Below are 23838 nucleotides of genomic sequence, written 5' to 3'. Positions count from 1 at the left end.
TTTGACCTGAGTTAATTTAATTTTATTAGATGAGACTTTTTTGGAGATATAGAGCAGACTGGGCAATTATAAAAATAGTATGCAGCCTTACTGTCTTCATTTGCTGGCTCTTTTGTAAGCTCACCAAGATTAGGCCTGCTGCTGTGGATGTTAAGTATTAACACTCTGTGACAGACTGCTATGTCGCAAGTCTGGCCTACAACTTCGAAATCGTTCATTCATTCATTTGGAAACAGCCAGGGGCCCTAATATTAGCAAATCCCATCACAGCGGAGGCAGTGGGACTGAGTGTGACAGGTTTATCTGCCTGTAAAATTGCACAGAGGTGAGGTTGTATTATGCTGTCTGCAAACACTAGGCAGTACGTGTAAATATAGACTGTGGCCATTAGTGAAGCAGGGCTGTCCTGATATGCACTTTGTCTCAGACTATCATTTCCTGTATAAATGTATACAAAATATATGCAGATTGGCTCGTTCATGCAAGAAAAGGTATTCTTGTTCCACCAATTTAATTGAAAAGTTTAAAAGCACCAATGGAGTGACTGGCATTCTGAGCCAAAAGGGTTACCACAGCATTTTGCAGTGCCATGCAACACCCTCTGGTCTGCATGTAGTCGGTTAGGGGTTCGTCCTAAAGCAAGGCAATAACCCAAAACATACGTACCTCCAGGCTATGTCAGAGCTAATATAAAAGAAAACAACAAGATGGTACTCCTTAAAAACATGGAAGGGCCAGCACAGTCTCCAGACTTAAACCCCACTGAGCTGGTTAGGGATGAACTGGGTAGAAGGATGAAAGCAAAACAACCTACAAGTGCAGCACATTCATGGGTACCTCTGCAGTAGAGTTGGGAAGAACTTTCTGACAAAAATTTGATATTCCTTGTACAAAGAATGCTGTGTGTGTCTGGTTGTTATATCGGCAAAAGGTGGCTACTTTGAGTCTAAAATTTAAATACAGTTTGTAAGCTAAATGATTTCTTGACTTCTTTTAAATTGCTATAGTTTATTTGCCCTATGCCTTAATTACACTTCACATTGATACTTAAAGCCAACATACATTTCCATAAAACTGGAAAAACTGAGGGGCTCCATCCGTCTGTCCTATCAATCTAATCTTTAATAGTAATAATACATACATACAACACCAAACCATTTTAGACAGTACTGGTTGGTGTTACTTTAGCACCTTTTGCGAAGAGGGCATTGCCCCAAAGCCACACAACACACTCCTTAGAAGCTGTTTTCATAACTGACTCACTTGTCGTTTTGTAAGCTTGTTTCCTGACCTTTTTTCATGCAATCAACTCAGGGTTAATAGGGGAGTGGGGACACTTACTGGAAGTACATCTGTTAATATTTGCTCTACTATTTTACGGGGAAAGCTGCTAGGCTGTTAGACTGAATGTAATGATGCTTCATGAACCATTTGCTGTATTTTTTGACCCCACTAGATGGTGCTTTTGGTTTGCTTTGAGCCCTTTTTTGAACAGAGGGCACCATCTATTGAGTGAAAATGATAGCAAATGTTTCATGAATTGTCATTTTGTCCATCAGAATAGCCTTCAAAAAGGTTATCGATACAGGTTTTGCCCATTGAATATTGAATTTGATCATTTTCTTGACAGCATAGTGATCCTCCAAGCTTGTGTCGATTCAGCACCAAAAGAAGCTCAGAATAAATACAGAACTAACCATCCTGTGCAAGCTAAATTGATATAACAGGGTAACCCCTGGTCCGTATATAACCTCACTGTAATGAGGAAAGTCAAACACGATTTGTTAGTCAAAGTGGAAAGAAATCAGACCTGTTTCACTCTGTTACCAGTTAAAAGTTTAAAGTGTTACAATGACAGTGCTTTCTGCTTGTGGACAAATGTTACAGCCACTATAAAGGGGAAATATTAACCAAACCTTGTCTTGTATGTTGTAAGCAGGTTCTGGCATAGCCAAAGTTCATGACTGAAGTGAACAATTGTCCCTATATCGGCGAAGATATGGCATGAAGCTGATGCCAATACTCATAAAAAAAATCTGACAACACAAGCAGTTGATCCTGGGATTATGGCACTATTTGTGTGTGTATTTGTCATGTGATGCAGATGCCGATTGCCAAGTGGTTTAAATTTACAAACGTCTCAAAATGGAGTGTTTTTTTGGGGGAGGGGGGTTTCTCTTGAAGCTGTGCTGCTTTTTAAGGCTTTTCTAGTTGGTGTGGAGACAAGAAGAGCCTTGAATGGACACGGTGTCGACTAAGTACCTTCATTGTTCCCAGCTGTAGACATTATTCTTAACTTTCCTCCTCAACCACAAACAGCTGGACCTGCACAGGAATCTTATTTGTCAAAATAGATACCTTTGCTACACTGACATGAGTGAATGGCTGTTTTTCCCCCCCAACTGTTGCTAATTTGGACTTGTGATTCCATAAATAAACAAATCTATTTTCAAGGAACTGGTGTTTAGGGATGTGTAAAAGCAGGAGGGGGGTGATTCATCAGCCACTCAAACAATAGACATCCATTAGGGTTTATCCAAGGTAGCACAAGGCACACAATTGGGGTACGTCCTGGACAGGATTCCAGCCCTTATGGGGCACATACTGTACTACAGACTGCAGGAGGAAACCTGCGAGACACGGGAAGAAGGTGCAAATTCCACACATACAGAGCAGGAATGAGATGTGAAGCCCCCCAGCAGTGGAGGTGTAAGGTAACCGCGCTACCCGTCAAGCCACCATGCTGCCTGCAACACTGGTCACTCACTATTTACTTTAAATGCCCATTAATTCTTTTCACTAAGACTTTGCCCTCTGCTGGCTATTAGAAAAGGGCAGCCCTCCTTTCCCGGGAAAACCTTTTCAGAGAACTCTACTTTGGTGAGGACCCATGCAAAGCAAGCTGTGGTGGCACAGTGTGCAGGAAGGTCACAGCTTACCTTTCACACCTCCAGAAAATGTGCCAGCGTGCAAACTGGCATGTGACACTATGGCAGGGCCGTGCAGCTCAGGGCTGACGGGCTGCAGCAGGTGGAAATCGTAAATACTGCTGGGCAGCCTGCCAGGCCCTAGAGGGACCGGGCCGCTCCAGCGCTCGCGTTGCCCAGTTTCCAAATGGATGCAGAGCCTGACTGGCTTGGGGGGGGGGGGCTGCTAAACTGCCTCAGTTACTACTAGTGCCCAACCTGGACATTTATTTAGATTGAGTCACATGTTTGGGACGGGGGGGGGGGTTAATGGGACTCACCGTATGAGTCTTAGGCAGCCTAATAAAATGATGTTTAAATGATCTTCATGTTGGTGTAAAACACCTGCACGAGCTATTTGCACACACACACACACGCGCACGCGCACGCGCACGCGCACACGCACACGCACACGCACACACACACCACACATTACATTTTGAAGCAACAAGTAGGAAGAGACAATGAACTAAGAAGAAACAATTAAGAAGAAATGAAGACGGGCTGAAAATGGGCTGTTATGGTAAAAATTTGTTACTGGGAATTTGTCTGAAGTTCAAATATTTCTCGATGTGCCTCAAGCCTTTTTTCGATGGTACTCGTGCTGGGGCCTCGATGTGGTTATTAATTTATACAGCTTGTTTTGGCGTGAATTAAAATACTGGGAGCTGTAATTCATAGGTATTGGTGTATATGAATTATGTTCGATTGAAAAATGAATCACTGCTGATGTTTATGGTGTGGTTTCCACAAACGCTTCTGCATCCTGTTTTGTTTCCTATACAATCTTTTGTAGAGTGAGAACATCCGGAGGATCCTGTTTCATCCACTGCAGGTGCCCTCCAGTGGCAGCGCCTGCCTTAGGGCACCGTTGCCCAAACAGCCTTTCAAAATCATGACGCATGTTGTGTGTCTATAACCAGAACGACGTGTTTTGTCCGGACTGCAGGGATTCGAGGGCATGGTAATTTCAGATGCCTCAGCCGTCGCCCGGGGAACAGCCCAGATTAAGAGCCACACACGGATAACTGTCAGCAGCAGAGGCACACGGGCCTACTATTTTAACCCAAACAAATTTTAGAATTTTGCTAATTGTGTATTATGATGGATTTCTGATTTAAGATCAGCCCCTACCACCTGTCTGCCGGTCGCGTCTTGTCAGGTTGCATCTCCGTCAGCCTGACGTATCCACTAAGACGCTGTGTTTCTCCTGCTCTTTTCCCAGGACTATCCACTTTCAGCCGTGGGAGAACCGCAGCACCGATGCTCTCTGGCTTCAGGTCATGGTGGCTCCAGTTCCGGCATGTTGCGCATTGCTGCTGATTCCCACGTAATCAAGTGAGAGAACTTCCTCACCTGCATTAAGTGGGGGCGGGGGCGGGGGGAGGAGTTTTGCTTTGTCTTCAAACAGAAGGAAAACTGTATGACCTGCAAAAATTGTGCAGATGTAGGGGCTTGCTGTAGAGAAATTCCAGTTCAACCCCATAGCTTTCATAGAGAAGCACCATGACAACCTGTCTCACATTTTGCACTGGGGGGTTGGTTGGGCGGGGACTGTTTACATAACAGTTTATACGTCAGCTGATATGCAATATACTATAAAATATGTATGTGGTGCAATTTATTGGGTCATTCAAAAAGTTTAGACAAATATAAATGCAGATAAAAATATGGCGTGTATGTAAAGATTATTGTTTACAGCCTAAATTGACAAAGCTGCTTAAAAAACTTTGTAAGTCACTTATTTCGGTCAAGTTGTATGGAAAAAAACCCAATAATCTTCCCATAGCAAGGATTGAACTCAAGTGCTGCAACAAATCATGGGTAATACACTGTAAAACTAGTGTCAGTGCAGTGGCACTACGTAGCTGTAGCTGCAGCTCCACGCACTGCGAGCTTAACGACAGATCCCCTACAGGAAGAGCAGGCTGCGTATCACATTTACAGCAAACCGTCTGCCATACGGGGGGACATGATCCAGGTATATAAGATTCTAACAGGTCTGGATGCTGTTCAGCCAAATGGCTACTTTAAATATTAGTTTAAATTAGGGCTGTCAAAATTAACGGGTTAACGCAGATTAATCCATCATCATGATTAATCTGATTTAAATTTTTAACGCAATTAACCCATCTACAGCACAGAATGACTTAAAATCCCTGAAATGTCTCTGTCAACCCATTTCGGACAGTTTTGGTGCGTTCCATTTGCCCTGGGAACTCGTATTTCCAAGTCGGATTCCGAGTTTTGAAGCCAGAAGTGACAACATGCGGGCTCCCGTCTCTTGGAGATCCGAGAAATATCTCGGAGCAGCACAGAGGATCCCCAATTCAGAATCTAAGATGGCTGCGCCCTTTATCAACAGAAGGGAAAGTTGTAGTTTTATACTGTTTAAGCACTACTTCTCATTTGTGGCTCATTAAATCGGCCACACACACTATACCGTCCAACTTATCTGTGGACGTGTTGCTACGGAGTTTTATACGTAAAGCATCGCCCATAATGTGTTATCAACTGATATTGCTAACAATGGCAATTAACCGGGCTAGAATTGGATTTCATGATTAGTCAGATTATTTGTCAGATTTACGGTAGTTCGGGCTAATTGTAAGTGAACGAAGATAAAGACCATTTAAACTGAGGTACCTTAAATCCGACAAGTTGTCCGACTAAGCAAAAAATCTTGCTTTTTGATATGGATCCATGGTATTGCACTTCTGTGGCAAATGGAATGCATCCGACTCATGTTCAAGATGTTCAATAAACATGTTAAGTGCATATATATTCCCTTTTTTCTTTAGTCTGTTTGCTCATGCAAAATGAAATGCGATTAATATAGATTAAAAATGAATGATATTTAATCGTGATTAATCTAAATTAATCCACAGCAACCCTGTGATTAATCTGATTTTAAAATTTTATCGTTTGACAGCACTAGTTTAAATACTAGAACTCGTGGCCATAGGTGGAAAGCAGCGGGAGAACATTTTAAATGGAATTTGAGAAAGCACTTCTTTACACAGCGTGTAGTTAGAGTATGGAGTATAGTGCAGGCTAAAACCCTGGGTTCCTTTAAATCAGAGCTAGATAAGATTTTAACAACTCTGAGCTATTAGTTAAGTTCTCCCCAAATGAGCTTGATGGGCCAGATGGCTTTCTCTCGTTTGTAAATTTCTTAAGTTCTTATACAGCTCGTTATGTGAGTACAGCAAGCCTCCTTTCAGGGAGAAACTGATGCAGTGGCTGTTTTTCAGCCTGGTACGATATTCTCCACTAATGTGTGTCTTAGCGAGAAGTGACACATGCAGGCTGCAGAAAAGGCAGACAGGGTCCCAATAAATAATTTTCTGTGTAGCTATACCGTTACATATTAGTTCTAGTTTTTTTGGTAACTTTGAAATTAAAAAACAGTAAAAGCCTTTGTGTATTTGTTGGGGATTTTATTTATGTTTTTTAGAACAAGAGAACCAATAATAAAATACTAACATTTAAAGGCAAAACAAATTTCCATTAACGTCTTACATGCTACCATGTAACCTAATTTATTCATGCTTGTTTGAAAAAAATACAAATTGTTCATAAAAATATAAAATTAAACAATGACATACAGTTTATTTCTAGTTTTCATGTACCTTTCATTTGTTTTGTCCATGCACACGACTCTAATGGTATATTCTATATTTAAAAAATTAAGACTTAGAGGCGCATGTTCAATTCCATAAAGTATATTTTCCTCTATAGTAAAAGAATAGAAGTACCTCTAACTAAAAAATAAATAAAAATCAGCGGGACAAAAAAAATTGCGCATTTAAGCAAAGAAAGATAATGGAAAAATTACCGCTTAAAATTAAGCAAATGATACTTTAAGTTAGATGCTCATGTACTGCATGTACCATACAAGATTATGCAAATCAAATTCCTTTGCTTTTCCAACACTCACATTGAAATTACACATCACAATAAATATTACATGTCCGCTGAAAAATAAATAATGACCTCATCACTTCACTATGGCAAAATAACACAAAGCAAGCGACATCAGCGCGTGTCGAATGCGGTGGAGAATGTGTCTGTAAAGCACTGCTAGGGCTGAGATTTGCCCACTTTCTGCTGTTACCTTGAGGTAGATAACAATTAGAGAAAAAAAAAAATCAACATTTAACGGCTGCTGATTTCACCACAAGTAAAATGACGGTTTGAATTACAAAATGTGTTTTAGACGATGTTTTTGGGAAGAAAGGCCTAATTTATTAATGTAAGATTTAAGACGTGATGATAAACTTTCAAACAGATAAAAAGGGCAAAAACGTATCAGCTGTGACTTGACCCAGTTCCTTGTAGTGCATTCCCCCCACCCAATGCCCCCTCCCCCAGTAGTGTTTCGGCCCCTCCTTCTGCCATATGACTCCACCGTGGCTTCCTCGTTCCCCCCCCCTTCTCATACCTCTTCTGTGCTGGTTTTTCGGTGTCACATCGTGTGCAAACGGCATGCCAGTTGTTTCCAAATAAGACGTGGTCATAAACTGAGTGCAGCTCAGTCACATACGGATCATAAAAAGGAGGCATAAAAACCAATAATTCAAGTAAGATATCACTACTATTTCAAAATATTTGGGCCATTAATTCAGATGTTTTAAAATGCTACTATAGGTTTTATGGGCGATTTGAGGGGAACACTTTATGGCTGAGGGCGTCAGGGTCGTCTGTATGGACTTCAGGGGAGAATCAGCAGGGCTCTCAAACCGGGGAACTGCCAAGGAGTCCAGCTGCACGTTAAACACAAGCTCTCCATTTCTGGTCACAAAGCCCTCATCCACCTCCACTGCCGCTGGCTCTTGCGCCTCCTCCTTCTTACTGAACAGCCTGTCCAAATAGCTCGTGCAGGTGGTCTCCTTCTGCAGCTGCTCATCCTTCCTCACATCCCAGCAAACTTCGTCAATCAAGCAGCTCTCTTCTCCAGTAATGTCCGCACAGCTAAAGCTCTCCCAGGGCTGGGGCGTCCGGCCTTCCAGCTGGGCCAGGTTCACCAGGCACTTCTCTTCCTTCTCTTGGCTGATGGACTTTGGGACGGGGCTCTTGGTCTCCAGCTGTGAGACAGAGCTGTTCAGTTCATTGAGAAGGCCCACCTCACAGGAATCTGGCTGTAGGCTGAGCTTGATGGTGCCGGCAATGAAGGAGTCAAAGTCAAAGCCTTGGTGCTTCTCCTGCTGCTTGTCCTTCTCAGCAGGATCCTGAGAAGCTTCCTCAAGCGCAATTTGGGCCTTGACCAAGCCGTTTTTCTCGCATTTGGACTTTCCCTTCTTGTCTGCCTTTTCTTTACTCTGTTCCTTCCAGTTGGACAGGTCAATGATGAGCTTGGGCTCGTAGTAATGGTTGACCTCACTGTCACGCCACACCAAGTTATCCAGGTATGAGGGAGAGACAGCTTTGTAGTTGCAGGTGTGTCCACATTCCAGGTCGCAATATTTGTTTTCGTGGTGCTCTTCTGCCTGCCAAGAGAACTCTGAGGCAAAGAAGGAATCAAACACTGGGTCGTCCTGAAATTTCTCCCGGTCCCCATCCTGGTACTTGCGCGGGTCAACCCGAACCTCCTCTTCGTCAGTCACTTCTGACATGGCTCGGGGGTCCAGCTGGACATTGTCTGCTTCATGAGTACTATGCAGATGCCAGTCTTGGTCTGAGAACTGACTGTCATGATATCTGAAAAAGATTTTTTTGAAAACGTCAAAGCCTTGACCACAAAAAACCACACTGTTTTTATGCACATACATACACACATACAAATTATTATTAATATTTTTTTTAACCTGTCCCAGGTGTTGTACACTTGACTGTGGGTCTCATCCATTAGCAAGATGTCATCCACCTCATCCTCAATATGGAAGGGGTGGTTGGCGATGGGCTCGTCTAGCGGGAAGGAGTAGTCACTCATGTAGGGGTGGGCTAAGGCCTCTTCAGCCGTAAGGCGGTCCATGGGATTGAAAGTCAAGATTTTCCCCAAGAAGTCCAAAGCTAGGAAGACAAATTGTTTTTTTTAAACTTAGTAGGTTTACCCACGTTGAGTAGGCCATACATTCTGTATACCGTACATGGTTGTGTGATTTGGGCTGTGTAGCACACATGTGGCAAGCAAATCAGTGATGTCCCGAGCCGATATCAAAGGTTGGAATCGGGGCCGCTCCAGGCAATTTTTATTTGATTGGTATCGGCTACCGCAGCCCGATCCAAAGCCGGATCCACTTAATTTCCCACATCGGTCCAATTTACGTCAATTGTGCAGATTGTAAGGTTCCAGCGCCCGCTGCTGTAAGCCTGAGGCACTTGGCCTGAAACTACAAACTACTGAGATGTCAGCCTTTTGGAAATTCTTTAAACTGAAAATTCGAAGCAGCCCAACAGCTACCTGCAGTGTTTGCGCTGCCATTGTTTCATAGGAGGCAGCAACAGGGCCTCGTGGAACACAACAAGTATAATTAGGTACTTGGAGAAACCACATAAAAGGAATACTGCAAAATGGCGAGGCTTATCAAACGAAGAATGCACAGACGCCTACTGTATCTGCATGAATTTTTACATATTTATTAAGAGATCAGATTGGAATCAGCAAATATAAATATTGAATGGATTGGATTGGGGTACCAAAGAAGTGGATTGAGACATCGCTAAAGCCAACCAAAACTCACCCTCCTTGCTGGCCCCGGGAAGCAGCTTGGCCAGCGGAGTCTGGGGCACGGACATGTCCTTGCGGACAAAAACAGGGATGACGCTCTGCAACTCCTGTCGGTCCTCCTCATGGATCACAGGGATGGACTCCAGGATCAGCTGCATCTGCTCCAGCTCGTGGGCACCTGGGTCGACCGGGGTAAACACACCAATGACTGGAGAGCACTGAGAACAGCTGGCTGTCAGCGCACCATCCGTCACAATAAAAACAAATAAATAAATAACATAAATAATGGTCCTATGGGTCACTAGGCATGATCTCCTCACCTATTCTCTGTAGCTTGAACTTGAATTGGTAGGCAATTCTCTGCTAATTGAAATTCTCTGCTAACCAAAACTAGGAAGCATTCATGTGCCCAAAAAGCTACCTGCGTTTCCCTTTTAAAAGAAAAAAAGCAAATAAAAGTTTGTGCGTTTCTGGGACCAGCTGTCCAAACTGACCTGCAAAGAGCGTCTTTCCCGTCAGCATTTCGGCAAAGATGCAGCCGGCAGCCCACATATCGATGGCTTTGGTATAGTTGTTTGGAGACAGCAGGAGTCGGGGAGATCGGTACCACTTTGTGACCAGTCCTTCAGAGAGATGACCCTGACAGATTTAAGGAAAAACGGGCAAGATCACATGACTGCCTGCCACTTATTATTAATACATGCCAAATAGCATATTATAATAATAACGATAATAATTAGAATAATTAATGAATAACTATTTATATATATGACATAAATACATGATGATACATAAAAAGACATAAAAATAAGATGGTTAAATTAAAATTAAACAAAATGTAATTCAATTAAAAAAGGAGAGTAAAAACCTAGGTTATATCCGCCTAACAATAACTAAAATAAAAACTGTATCCACAGAATTATTAAACATAACATTAAACATAAGTCAGATAACATGAATATGATGAACAGGGTTTTGTCAAATTTGGCTGCACAGTATATTGAGGTGACAAAGGGTAAATAGACCCCACGGTATACGGAGAAGCCTTCTGCTTCAGATAAACATCTCTGCAGCTCTTTGCCATGTTTCTAAGCTCATGGTGCCTCTAAGGAGCCCAAACGTGTGGAGCCTGTTGCCGGAGCCGCCAGTGTCGCTGGGCAGAACAGCCATGGAAAGGATCATTTTAAAACAGAAAAGCAAGCAGACAGATCAGTGACACCAACCTGCAGCAGTCGGCAAGATAACGCAAAGAAATGCATACCCCCACCCAGCCCTCTACAGCAGAAGGTTCACCGAGTTCACTGGCCAAACAGAACGAATCCTTCCTGCCTCAGAAGACACTACAGAAAGATCGCCTTTTGGATGTCATGGAGCGCAGCCTGCGCAAAATCAAAAAACATTGTCTAAAAATCATAATATTCATGAGCAGAGCTGCAGTTCCTAAAGGGCTTTTTCACATCAGAAGCATATTGGCCTGACTATGCAATAACCAAAGGGCTCTCTGGCAGATTAATCAAGGAACACACTAGAAACAGATTACGGGTGAAATGGATGAAAGGTATCAAGTGTGCGTGCAGGAGATACAGGGGAAATAATGGAATGTGTCACATGTGCAGCCCTCAAACCCTGCAAAATCCAACCATCCAGTTGTAAGGGAGCAAGTTTAGCAACCCTCATTCTGAGATCCTAACATGCAGAAAGTCCAGGTACAAAACGAAACAGGGGTTTTCATATTTCTTTTAACAAGAGCTCTGAGATTCAAAGTAATGGTCTTCCACAGGAGCACGTCCATCAATCAAGCCCAAATCACATAGATCTTCAATGAGTTGGTTCCCTCCTTCGCCTGGCCCAAGACGACATGTGACAGAACATCTTGTTTCATTGGGGCAACGTGACTCTAAGAAATTCATGCAACTCGAGAAGAACAGATTAACCAAACCTCACAAAGCAGGAAAAGTACAGAACACTGAAGGAAAATGAACCCTTTACAATTCTCAGTGTTGTAGTAAGTATGTGGACACGTTCCAAAAACACAGGGAATGTGCTGAAACTAAATAAACAAGCTTAAATTGACATAAACTGTATGCTGCATTCACTACAGGTTTGGCTTTCTGGTCCCGAGATAAAAATAATACTTGTTGACTCAACGTAATCTCATATTGCTTGTGGTAGTCCTATCTGTATGAAGAGTATGGAGGTGCAGAAAGTAACCATGGAAGAAAATCCATGGTACCATTCAACTAAGCTTCTTTGCATAAGAGGGTGTAATTCAAAACAATGGGAGTGATCTGTGTGTGTCATTAGTTTGGTAAGCAAGGTGTGGAGACCAATTCATCAAGAAGCTCTGGAGAGGCGGGACACACATTCCTGCTGATGTTTTAAGCATTTTTAAACAATGTTTCAAATATTTGACACGTGAAGATTGTAGTCGTCGTGATCACGTTTCTGTGGCCCACACGCACTTAGCCTCCACTCTCCACCCCCATTTCGCCCTGACATAGAAGTTTCTTTTTAATTCTGTGCTCTGAGACTCGTCGTACCTGCTGCTCCAGCCTTCTCAAAAGCAGCCTTCTCTCTGTATCTCACTCAGCCAGAAGCAATAAAGTGAAAGAAATCACAATTTATTTCACTTCAGCAACAGCAGGAAATGGAGGCTAGCTTTGTGGGGGTGGGGTTGGCTTGGAATGCAGTCAGTCAGTATACTGCATGTGAATTCCCTACATTCTTGAAGCAGAGGCCTTCTGGAGCAGTGTATGAGGTGTTTGAACCCTGCACTCTATGCGAGACAGATCCAGAAGCTCTGGGCCCTTCAAAACAAACCGTTGTTTTTCAAAGGTTTAAAATTTTCCGTTGCACCAGCAGCACCACTGAAAACTGATCTCGCCCTCGGTGCCCACGGCAAGAGCTCCGCCCACAACGGGAGCCGCAGACGAGCACCCCTCCCCCCGGCAGTGGGGCTGTTAAAATCACAGGGCTTTGTGCTGAAATGGGTCTGCCTGGAATAAAAATAATTAAAACAGAAAGGCGTCTGTGTGTGCAAACTGAGGGGCTGAAGGAAGAGGGCCTGAAGGAAGAGGGCCTGAAGGAAGAGGGGCTGAAGAAGCACTCATACGGGTGGGTCTTCAGGAGACCCTGCGACTGGCGTCACCTCTAGCAACATGGTCAGAAATAAGCCGCAGTAACCACTACATGAGTTAGCCGGTGCACACCTATGCACGAAGCTACGAGGTAAAACATGGTCTACGAAGTCATGCATCCATGGTTGATCCAGCTGCCATGGGCGAGGCTCAGACATGCCACCCACTGGCTGCCAGGGAAGCGGGCAGGCCAGTCACTGGACTCAGTGTGGCTGAGGGGCTGCCCGTCTTTCCCGAAAACGACGCCCTTCTGAGGAGAGACCACAGGCGCAGCAGTTGTGGTTGTGCGTGGCCTACTTTCCGGCTGTTATGTAGACCTCCTGCACGGTCAGGGCTGGCGCGACCCAACGGGAGACGGCTAATTAAAGACGCACGTGAGCACCTGACTGCTATGGTGCAGACGCCCGCAGGCAAACACACAGACCCATGAAATTAGATGATAGTAGAAATCCAGTGCAGCCCAGTTTTGGTGGGACAGCTATTTATGTCAGAAAGCGAAAATATGAATTACAGAAGGAATAAAAATGACCCAGATCACTTATTCCATTTAATGAAATGCAGAAGAGGTGAAACTTAATTAAATATAATATTGAAAACATATTGCTACAATATACAACTTAGGAACTTTCTGAGTCATTCAAAAGTTGTACATCTCTCTCACGCAATGAGTTTACATCCTCATTGGCTGCTTGACCATAACAACCAGAATAAAAAGCCTTTAATGCTACACCAGCCATTCATCCAAAGAGGAAACTTGAATTCTCTTGACAGATCTGTCATAAGGGCTGTGGCTGTTAGGAAGACCGACACCCGCCGCAAATTAAAGCTTTTGTTTTGCCACATTCATTATAACTTCATCACGTGGCAGTTGCACCTCTTGACAGGATCCAAGGAAAGGTGGTTCACCGAAATAAAAACAGAAGTTTCGAGCACACATACGTAAGCATAAATGTTACTCTTGGGAAGGGCTAGCCTCTTATCTTTAGCATATGAAAACAAAAACAGACGTTACAATGAAAAGAGACGGTAGCACCTTCTACAGTCAGTAGAGCTGGCTGTTCGTACCTTGTGTGAATAGTGTGGATCCATGATTCTGGCGAGGCCGAAGTCCCCGATCTTCAGGACAAGGTCCTCTGTGTTGACAAAGAGGTTGGCAGGTTTGAGGTCCCTGTGCAGAACATTGGCGGAGTGGATGTACTTCAGGCCCCTCAGCAGCTGGTACATGAAGAGCCGTGCGTGACCCTCAGACAGCAGCCCCTGCTCTAGAAGCTTGCACAGGTCTGTCTCCATGTACTCCTGCACGATGTAGACCGAGCTGACCTCCGTCAGGGAGCTCACGTCCTCTGTCAGCTGCCGGCCACTGGGGCCAAGCGTCTCAAAAACCTTCACGATGTTGTCGTGGTCCAGACGCCGGATGATCTTGATCTCCCTCAGGGCGTGCTTCACGCTCTGGGGGTCGGTGAGCACGATCTTCTTAACCGCCACCCGCTTGTCACAGTCATTGTCCACGGCGGAGAAGACCAGGCCGCTGCCGCCGTAGCCCAAAGGCTTAAGGTCCATGTAACGGGGGCCCAGATCGAAGCCATGGATGTTCATGAGACTTTCAAACTTCTCAGCCATTTCACAGGAGCAGAGTTTAAGTGCTCAACCGGTTACGATCAAACGCCGAAACAACTGAGAAAGGGGCTTGAGTTCTATTTTTATTAAAGAATATTTAAAACTCTATGTAAGACATTTCAGGGGAAAAAATAAAAATAACCACCTATTTTTTCCTTAACTAATTATTTATAACTAATTATAAACAGCCACTGAGGCCCACAGAGTTCTTACTGTGCCCTTCAGCTATGCCCCCAGCAAAGCCTGGTGAATTTCTTTGATATGTAGGTAAGTCGTTTAGTCATTACTCAAAAGGCCAAAAAAATAAGGAAAAAATAATGGAGCGTTCCTTTGCGAAGCCTTTATGTTTTTATTAGTGTCTGAAGGAACACAATGGAATGAAGCAGGTAATATCACAGTGCAGATACATTCAGTGTATGAGTGGTCCTGAGTCGCATAATTCTTCTGTGCCAGCGGGCACAAAAGTTTTATTCAGCTTGGTTTTCTACAGCCTGTTTAAGAGACAGAAGTCCAGCAGCTAAACGCCAATCCACCTCTCAGTGATCAGGTGGCTCCAGCTCACCACAGTCGCAGTCGAAGCTATCCTCCATCTTATGGCGAGGTAACCTGCAGCGCAAAGAAAAGCAGGTGCTTACAATCTGTGACAATGATAGTCCACAGGTATGTGTGTTCTAGTCCTCAAACTTATACATCCTGAAACAAAGATAGGGGAACACTCACAATTATACAAACTGTTCACATTCAACATTCCAAAGCCCCGGTAAGAATTCATTCTCAGAAACATTTTTGGGAGGGCTCTATTTGGCAAGTTTAGTTATGTTAAATTTGAGGGTGTTTTTGAGATCTTTAAACGGGTACTCTCCTACAGGAAACATTTTTAATTCAATAAAATGAATTAAAACATAGCTAAGTACATGCAGCAGACACACTAAAATTACTTGAACATCCGCCCCCACAGTCACACCATCTGACAGGTAGGATCTCCGCCATAATCACATCCAGGAACCAGTTACGCCAATGTTTACTAGGCTTCAGGAAGTGCTTTTAAATCGACAAAAGGAGACATCACGATAATGCAGTGGCCATGCATCATACATTTAAGTAGTAAACATGTAAACGGTTGCATAACTATATAAAGTCGTTGTAAATGTAACGGTAAGAGAGGGAAAGAGTCGAGAAGATAATAAGCACAGTCTTTTCACCTGAGAATAAGAAATATTTCAACGCAATATTAACCAGACTATTTTCCTGCAGTGTGCCGGATAGGGGTCCGATATGTATATCGAATATATACCCCATCTGTTTCACCTACCAATCAAAAGTTTTATTAGACAATCGAAGCGCATACAGCTATAAAACATGATTTAACAGACGGTTACCATTCACGGGAAACCAAAGGAGTAAACGGTTGTACTCATTATGTGGTTACCTGGAGCACTGCGTTTTTAAAGACAATTTTTTACATTTAGAGTATAAATTTGGGGAGGGAGTTATTTTACGGTTTCGTGTCAAAAAAAAGCAGCGCCGTACAAGCAGAGTCGCTGGAAGTCGCTGTTATGCAGCCCGGACCCCGTGCGCTAATTGCGGATAAACGACGCGGCTGCGGGTCGATCGGAGCCCAGAGCGCGCCGAAAGGGGGAGCGCGACACGAGCGAGGCAGCCACGTAGCCGGTCGGGCAACCGCGAGCCGACTCAACCCTTTACAGTATTTCAATTAAAACACACCGTTCAGTCACCCCAAAATCATGCTAAAGCCGCACATCTGCGGTCGGCTCTCCTCCGAGCGAGGATCTCTTTGCGGACTGAAAGGATAACAAAAAGCGGCGGTGTGGCGGTCTATAAAGAAACAAGGTGTGCAAAGAGGGATACTGTTATAGTTTATAAAGGGCGGTGCACTTAGCATATGACTGTTTAAAATTCAGTCGTACAGCCGCTTTATATGTCCGCATTCATATTTAACGAAGCAGCCAGAGAAACAAAAGGCTCCGTTGTCTTGGCTACTACGAATACTAGGGGAGAGTATTGAGGATAAGGATCCGATAAAAAAAAAAAAAGACACCGAAACGTGTCCACAACCAAAAAACATTGTAAATAATACGTGCAAATAATCTGAAACGCCAGAGGCAAGTCCCTAAAGGTGACGCCGATACAGGAAAAGTGGGACTCACCTTGCACATATCGCGCATTTTAACCGCGGTTTGAGTCGTATTGAGCTCGCCGTACGCTCCGCCGCCTCTGCCCTGCGAGTCTGCTGCAATCGCCATTCAGACTATTGAACCTCTATGCGGCCAGCCGAGTGCGTCAGAGCCCAGCCGACACCGGGGCTGCGGGGAGCGAACGCGGCGCTAAATTTAAAAACCGCACCGGCAGCAGCAGGTGCAGGGAAGACCGTGGAAGCATATTTCCTCATAGCAGTGGCCGGCAGGGCCACACACACCAGTGCTCTCATATTTTTTTTGTCACCAAATATGCTGTTTTTACCGCGTAGCTGGAGGTTTCATAGCGAGGCCATGAAGGTTTAATTCTGTTCTGCATTTGAATACAGAACTTACAACGGTTAACTCAAAGTAAAGTACAGTCACCAGTACACATACATGATAACAACTGAATTTAATCACAACCCGTAACTGAATTATTACACTACAAAGTTCCACAAATCCTAAATAACATCAGGCTTGCATTATAATATATAATATATAGTAGCACGGCACTACTTGTATTAACCATTCTAATGACGACCCCCTGCCCAAGAGCGTAGGTTTGGTTTCAGCATTGGCATGGATCAGGGGGTTTTCCACGTAGCAGGATTTCTCTGTTAGCTGGGTTAACCTAAGCTAGAAGACATGATCGCCCAGTAAAGGTTTAGGTAAGGAGCATTCCTATTTGACTATAATGACTAAATTAACTCCACTAAATGCTGCTTCGTGGGAACACCCCTCCGATCAGCCCCGAATCCCCCGCCCCCCTAAAACCAGACGGCACTCCCCCAATATTGATAGGGACATGTCCCTACCATCCATACCCAAATCTACGCCTTTACATCTGCCCAAAAATCTTAATTTTACGGTATGTATGTATAGTAGGGATATATATTGAGAATTTACTATAGTATTTATACCAAACACAAAGGACTAGTAGTTGTTAAGGAAAACACAATACACTAACGCCCAAGAAGGATGCATAAAACGTTATGTTTTAAAAAGAACAGCACGCATTACAACATTTAGCAATCCACTGAGCAAAAGTATAAATAACTAACGTGTTGTTGCATTTAATACGTAAGATTTACCTGTTGTGGTACACAGCTGGACTCCCACATTGTATTCACAATAGAGCAGTATATATGTTAAGGAACTGAAACGATGACATATATTAAAACGAGCATATGCTCTAATTGTTAAATGCTAAATACAAATAACAGCTCATGTTAATAAATTGGAAAGAAGAGCGGACAGACATTTTGAATAACCTTTTGAAATCTTCCAGTCTCAGTCTTCCAGTTTTGTGGCAACCAAATCTCCAAACACAGCTTCTACTCTTTGATTGTTTAATGTAGTCCTCCGCGAAGTACTAAAATATCACTACGCCACACGAGAATATATGCTGCTGGTTCGCAGTAACACGATTTAATACAAAGTGATGAAAAAAATCCAGATAAGTAAGCTGTCATTTGTCGTCCATCTGTCATCCAGATTTCGTGTTACTGTTTTAACAGCATCCTTCTTACAACGAGAGAGAACTTTTTCTTTACAGTTGTTTCCTAATCAAAGCAAAGAAAAAACATAAGCACGCGTCTGTTTGCTTTCGCAGTCGCTAAAACAAAGTAACATTACTCATCCCGTAAACATGCGCATGTTTTCCTCTGTCCGTAAACAATGATGTAATGCAAACCGAGAGGACACACCGGGTTCGGCTCGCCCGTTCCTGGGAATCAGGGCTTTGCAGTGCAAATCGGCACCGGATGACCACGTGAGAACCCATGTGCCCAGAAATGCAGCACGATGCCGCCTCCCGACCGCTGGAGCAGATGCGCGTGTACGCGACTGCACACATCGGACGCGATGCACCTCAGTAACCCATGACATGCAATAGACTTGCCTTAATTTATCTGCGAAGTATAATTATAAGTCATAAGCCGCAAAGCACAAATGATGTTGATTGCTTACGTTGACCCCCCTCCTACCATTTCACAGTGTTGGGTACTTCTGTTTTAAAAAGTCCGCTCAACAACAGAAACTACTGGCTTTTGGAAAGATAGAAATATAGCCTACTACTAAGGCATGCTGAACTGTAGTTTCCTATCCTACGGGGGAGCAGACTTGCCATAAAAACACATGTTGATGCCTGAAAATGCCATACTTTTTTTTAACCCTAGTCTCAGTCTGTTGAAGTATTTCAGGGTTGGTCTTGTTCACGACTGAGGTCAGACTGACAAGCGGATCAGTGCAACGTTGGCAGTAATGTGGAGGTTGTACTGTTCTGTCATGGTAGAGAGAGAGCTGAGATGGAAAGCAAAGCTATTGATTTACCAGTTACATATAAGAAAATTCCAGTACTGTGTTTTAAACGAATTCAGTGGTAAAATATGCTTGTTGTTACTTTTCAAGATACACGGGAAATTTCTGTATCACGCTGCTGCGAATCGCCCCCGATGCAGAGCGTAGTCGACATTTAAAAGTAGGTCAGGAATTTCTAAGTCTTCAGAACTGACATGATTTTAAAACTCATTTGGGTGAACTTTGAAGAGACAGTGCGGAAGCTTTGTTAATAGTAGTAATAACCGTGGCAGTCAAACTGTTCCTCAGCTAATGGAAATTATTCCAGGCGATTTAAATCTGCTGATTCCTTTTAATGAAGGGTACTCGGCAAGGAATCTCTCCGTCTGATCGTATCGAATACGACACCCACGTTGTGCAAACAGGGTGTCCGGTTTGCTGTCTTATTAGCATCTGATGTGCCAGTAACGAATCAAGTGTCAGGTTTGACTCCTTGCCGTCATTTTTTAAATATGTTTGAACATATACGGAGGAAACGAGCACCACGTTCCCTCAATGGGTGAAAGGTCCGCCACATGTCCAGTGATCTCACACATATAAATAAATGTAGGTTGTACTGGGTCTACTAGTCACGTGAATTAGACCCCAGCTGACTTCCGCAACAGCTGAACGCCTGAGCCAACGAAGACCCATGGTGTTTTAAGTTTTTTTAAAAAATTACCCTTTAACTCTTTTGATACATCGTAAATATGAGCAAACATGGAACGTTTTATTGAGTCAAGAGTAATATATAATTTTTTACCGTTTTTAACTGCGTTAATTGTTTTGTAACTTTTTAGGCTATTTGCCATAAAAGAGAGCATTCACAGGGGCAGGTAGATATTTCTACAGTCTCATTAATTCTGCTCAATTGTGCGTGCTTATATAATTTCATATTAAGTGAAATGTGCATTTTCAGTGCATTTTATTCTGTTTAAGAAAGTCAGCGTTCTGTTTATGTAATGGAAAACTAATTTAGCCTGACAAGTTGCATAACAAGATTCATCACAATTAGTCATAGAGTACTCTGGTGGCCTTTCAATGTGACCTTAGTGAAGCCAAAACCGGGCAAAACTAAATATCAGGGGAATGTTTCATAACATATAGCTGTCATAATCCTGTCAGAGAAAACGCTTATGCAGATCAGCGGTGGCACTTGTGTGGTACAACCCACCAGTTTCTCATTTTCTTGATCTCACACTTGCCTGAACATTTAAAACTGGACATGAGCACCCTAGTTCAATTAATCCAGTTCTTATGAACTGCTGGGTTTTTGTAATTATTTGCTCTGACCAAGTTTAGTTGTATCTATACAAGATTGATGTTTCTCCTCTTGCTTCAAGGAAGATGTCAGAAATACTAATTATTTTAAACTGCCACCTGAAACATTGTGTTATTCAGATTCACGCTTGTGTTGATGATGTTAAAACTGCACTGTCACTTTATAATGAGTTTGAAAAATATATTTAAGTCATATTCTGCAAAGCTGAAGATGCACAGCTGATCCCTATAGGAAAACAAAATATCCTTTGCTGATTGCAGCAGAAGCAGCCTGATCAGGGACATTATGCAAACCAAGGACTACATAACATAGGGTGGTTTATCTAAAACATTGATATTGTTTCCCGCTAAAATATTTAATGATTATGCTTAAGTCTAAAACACTGGATCTCAATGCGCTACAAAATCCAGATTAGCAAATTCCTCTCCACTTGACAGGGATAGTTCAGTAAGGGTATCTGTCACTTACCATGGCTGGAATCTTCCTGGAACACCGTGGACAGCATGGCGATTAATATTCCGAACATGACCGGTCAGAGAAGGGGGAGTAAGGTGCCGACATGTGCATATGTGTGTGAGAGAGTCGTCTTCATGGGGAAGGCATGCCAAATCCGTGAGAACTGCTTGTGTGCTTGGGGTGTCGTCCACAATGCACAACTGCTTCTGACCCAAAGCCCTACTGGAAATTAATATAGAATGGAGCAGAAGGGGAGGAGATTGCTCCGTCTATGACTTTGACTCGCCCATGACAACCCTCGCCCTATTGCGGGCCACTAGCTGTCTCACCCCTCTGACTCCTCGCTCTCTTTCACTCCCTCTCTCTGTTGCTCACTCCCTCTCTCCCTCCCTCCTTGAGTGATTCTGAGCCAATGATCTGCTTCAGTGGGTGTGGGGAGCAGCATGTTACCTGTTTGGGTTTATTCAGACAGTGGTGCGTGAAGGGGAGGGGGGGGGGGGGGTTCACAGTGGACTCATTTTTAGCATCACCTACCATAGAGCACTTGTTCACCTGGCTTTAGAGATACAGATTTATTCATTTTAATTGTATTTTTTTTATTTATTTTACTTCAGAGTAGACACAAATGCTGTATACTATAATGCAGTTTTAATGTGTTCTTTTTCACAAATATGCCCAGGAGTCTCTAGCATTTAAACCACTGGCATACCTTTGGCTGCATTGCCGCAGTGCTTTGCCGCCCACTTTGCAATATTTTGACGCCCGCTTTGCAGTGCTTTGCTGCTTGCTTTGCAGTGACCGCCGTGTCCTGCACTCATTTACAGCTGCCACATGCGAGCAGGCAGCAAAGCATTGCAGAGGAGCACTTATTAAAGTGAAGCTGGTCCCATACTTAGGTTTTATTAAACTCTGCCACACTTAACATAGCTGGCCAGGCAGTATTCTCTTTTGTAAGCATTCTTTTTATGTTTTTCATGTTTTATGTTTTTCTCCTTCTTTAATTTGTAAAAAGTAGGCCTTAAGAGCATTTTTTTTTCTAAGTTTTTTGAGGTCTTTGTATCCTGAATGGCGAATTATCCTCTCAGATGATTGTCAAGGACCTGTATTATTCATATACAGTACTTGATATGCATTCTCATTATAGACTGTTTTCCTCATTGTCATAGAAATTGCAGTTATCATTAATACCATAGTGTACTTTTCTTTAGTGGTAGAAGTATTACCTGTTACCTGTCCCCATTATGCTGAATCTCAACCAGTTTTTCCACCTCCACCACAAACAAATGTCACTGTAAGAGAACAATGAAAAACTAACCCTTTTCTTTATACACTCAGAAAAGTTTTTCCATTCATCCATCCATCCATCCATCCATCCATCCATCCATTTTTATACCACAAATTCAGCACAACATCGCTATGAGACTGGAGCTCACCGGGCACAAGGCAGGGGACGCCCTGGATCCCTGGAGAGGATGCCAAGTCTGTTTTAGTTAGTGACATGGGATCGCCTAACTGCATGTTATTGTACTGCTGGAGGAATCCCACAAGGACAAACTCTACAGGCTTGGCTGGAAATTAAAGCTACAACAGGGGAGACCAGAATGCTCTCCACTAAGCCTCTGTCCACACAGAAGAGGTACATTAACAAAATAACATACACTCTCTATTTTTAAAAAATCTGCAGTTTTAAATCCTGGTTTAATCCTGGTTTAATCCTGGTTCTGGCAGAAGGCTACACTGCGAGGCTGCTTCCAGGCTCGAAGTTTCTAAGACAGCAGTACACAAGAACAAGGTGAAGAAGGGACACTGACAGTAACCAAATACTAGCCTGGTAGAGGACAGAAGCAACTTTCTAATGTCAGTGATGACCGTCAACTTACCTGGCGGTGCCTCAGAAATTGGAGGATGACCTCAGGTGACCTTCACCCAATTCAAAAAGAATGGGAAATATTAAGTGGTGTGAAGTGAACTGCTAGGACAATTCATAATAGGCTCCTAGAAGCAAGACTGAAGTCCTGTAAAGCAAGGAAGAAGCCCTTCGTCGATGAGAAGCAGGGAAGAGCCAGGCTGGTGTTTGCAAAAAAGTATATTTTACAAAGCCTCAAACCCATAAATTGAGAAATGAGTGAAACTGAACATTTTGCTGTGGTCTCTTAATTATTTCTAGATCTGTATATTTAAATATTTTGTCACTTACATGCATGCTAAATACTCATACAGGTTGGCTTTACATTAGCAGCCTTTCCTAGCTAGTATGCATGGAAAAGCATTAGAAGTTGACTGGCAATCCAGCGTGATAGAGACGCTTGCCAGATGTGAAGGAGGTCCTCCGCCTCCTCGGAGATTGTTGGGGTTATTATTACATTTCTTGAAGCCCTTGCAGAGTATGAAAATAACACCAGCCCAAATTCTGCTTTCATTCTGCTAGAAGGACAGAACATTCTGCTGTTGCTTTAGTGTTACCGTTAGCTGCAGCAGTCAGCGGACTGGACTGTGAACACTCCGGTTTGCTGTCAGCCCCAGCGTCACCCTCACGGTGAAGCATGGTATGTGTATAGAGGAAGGATCTGATCAAACTGTCCCAGATCAGCTTGGGAAATAACAAAGGATTTATAATGAATCATTTGGACAAGTACAGGTACATTGAAAGGTCAGCACAAGGTCAGCCAATAGCAGCGTCCCTGGAACTGGGGGTTAAGGGCCTTGTTGAAGGGCCCACTGACATGTGACTTCTGCCAAGGCTCAAATCAGGGATCTGATCACAGGCACAGAGACTTAGCCCGCTGAGCCAGTCGCCGCCCCTAAAATTGTTACTAAAAGCAAGTGTCTTCAGAAGGTCCTGTGAGGACTGGGTCCCTCGGACGGGTCAGGCTTGATACTGAAATCTCTCAGCAGTCAGCCTGTGATGTAACAGTGAGCTCCTGCTGTATTGCACACCAGACCTATTTTAGAATAGGATGTCAACTTTGTGCAAGACTCATACGATATGGAAATTAATCTAAGATGATGTAAGACAATGGATTACGAAGTGCTTTTTTCACTCATCTGCTACTGAATAGCTTTTTACTTATTTAGGGCTGATTTGCCCTCTAAGGAAATATGTTCATGTTGCTCTTTGCATTTGACAGTTTGGTTGCCTACATTGTTTGCGTCAAAGCCTTTGTTTTTGGTAAGA

The 23838-nt window shown here is 43.3% G+C and overlaps 1 protein-coding gene and 2 long non-coding RNA genes across 6 annotated transcripts; 2 read left to right on the top strand and 1 right to left on the bottom strand.

The window, feature by feature from the left end:
- The first annotated feature begins 1161 nt into the window (after nucleotides 1-1161).
- LOC111845041 (uncharacterized) lies at nucleotides 1162-6578 on the top strand. The gene is made up of 3 exons (XR_002838538.2): nucleotides 1162-3489; nucleotides 3763-3930; nucleotides 4192-6578. It is a non-coding gene; the product is annotated as an uncharacterized lncRNA (long non-coding RNA).
- mapk6 (mitogen-activated protein kinase 6) lies at nucleotides 6386-20872 on the bottom strand. Of its 4 annotated transcripts, none has more exons than XM_023814094.2 (6): nucleotides 20676-20872; nucleotides 13839-14996; nucleotides 10131-10275; nucleotides 9650-9814; nucleotides 8774-8978; nucleotides 6386-8666 (listed from the first exon to the last, which is right to left on the bottom strand). In XM_023814094.2, the coding sequence occupies exons 2-6, from the start codon at nucleotides 14391-14393 to the stop codon at nucleotides 7586-7588; spliced, it is 2151 nt and encodes a 716-aa protein (XP_023669862.1). In that variant the 5' UTR covers nucleotides 14394-14996; nucleotides 20676-20872; the 3' UTR covers nucleotides 6386-7585. The 4 variants fall into 4 exon arrangements, with proteins under 4 accessions (XP_023669862.1, XP_023669861.1, XP_023669863.1 ...); XM_023814093.2 differs by lacking the exon at nucleotides 20676-20872 and adding an exon at nucleotides 17680-18349; XM_023814095.2 differs by lacking the exon at nucleotides 20676-20872 and adding an exon at nucleotides 17860-18349.
- On the top strand, nucleotides 19564-22783 carry LOC111845042 (uncharacterized). The gene is made up of 3 exons (XR_011993762.1): nucleotides 19564-19761; nucleotides 22068-22299; nucleotides 22392-22783. It is a non-coding gene; the product is annotated as an uncharacterized lncRNA (long non-coding RNA).
- The last annotated feature ends 1055 nt before the right edge of the window (nucleotides 22784-23838 follow it).

The sequence above is a fragment of the Paramormyrops kingsleyae genome, chromosome 11 (assembly GCF_048594095.1).
Source record: "Paramormyrops kingsleyae isolate MSU_618 chromosome 11, PKINGS_0.4, whole genome shotgun sequence".
NCBI lineage: Eukaryota > Metazoa > Chordata > Actinopteri > Osteoglossiformes > Mormyridae > Paramormyrops > Paramormyrops kingsleyae.
Note: the sequence above shows the minus strand (reverse complement) of the source record. Positions and strands in the feature narration are given on the sequence as shown.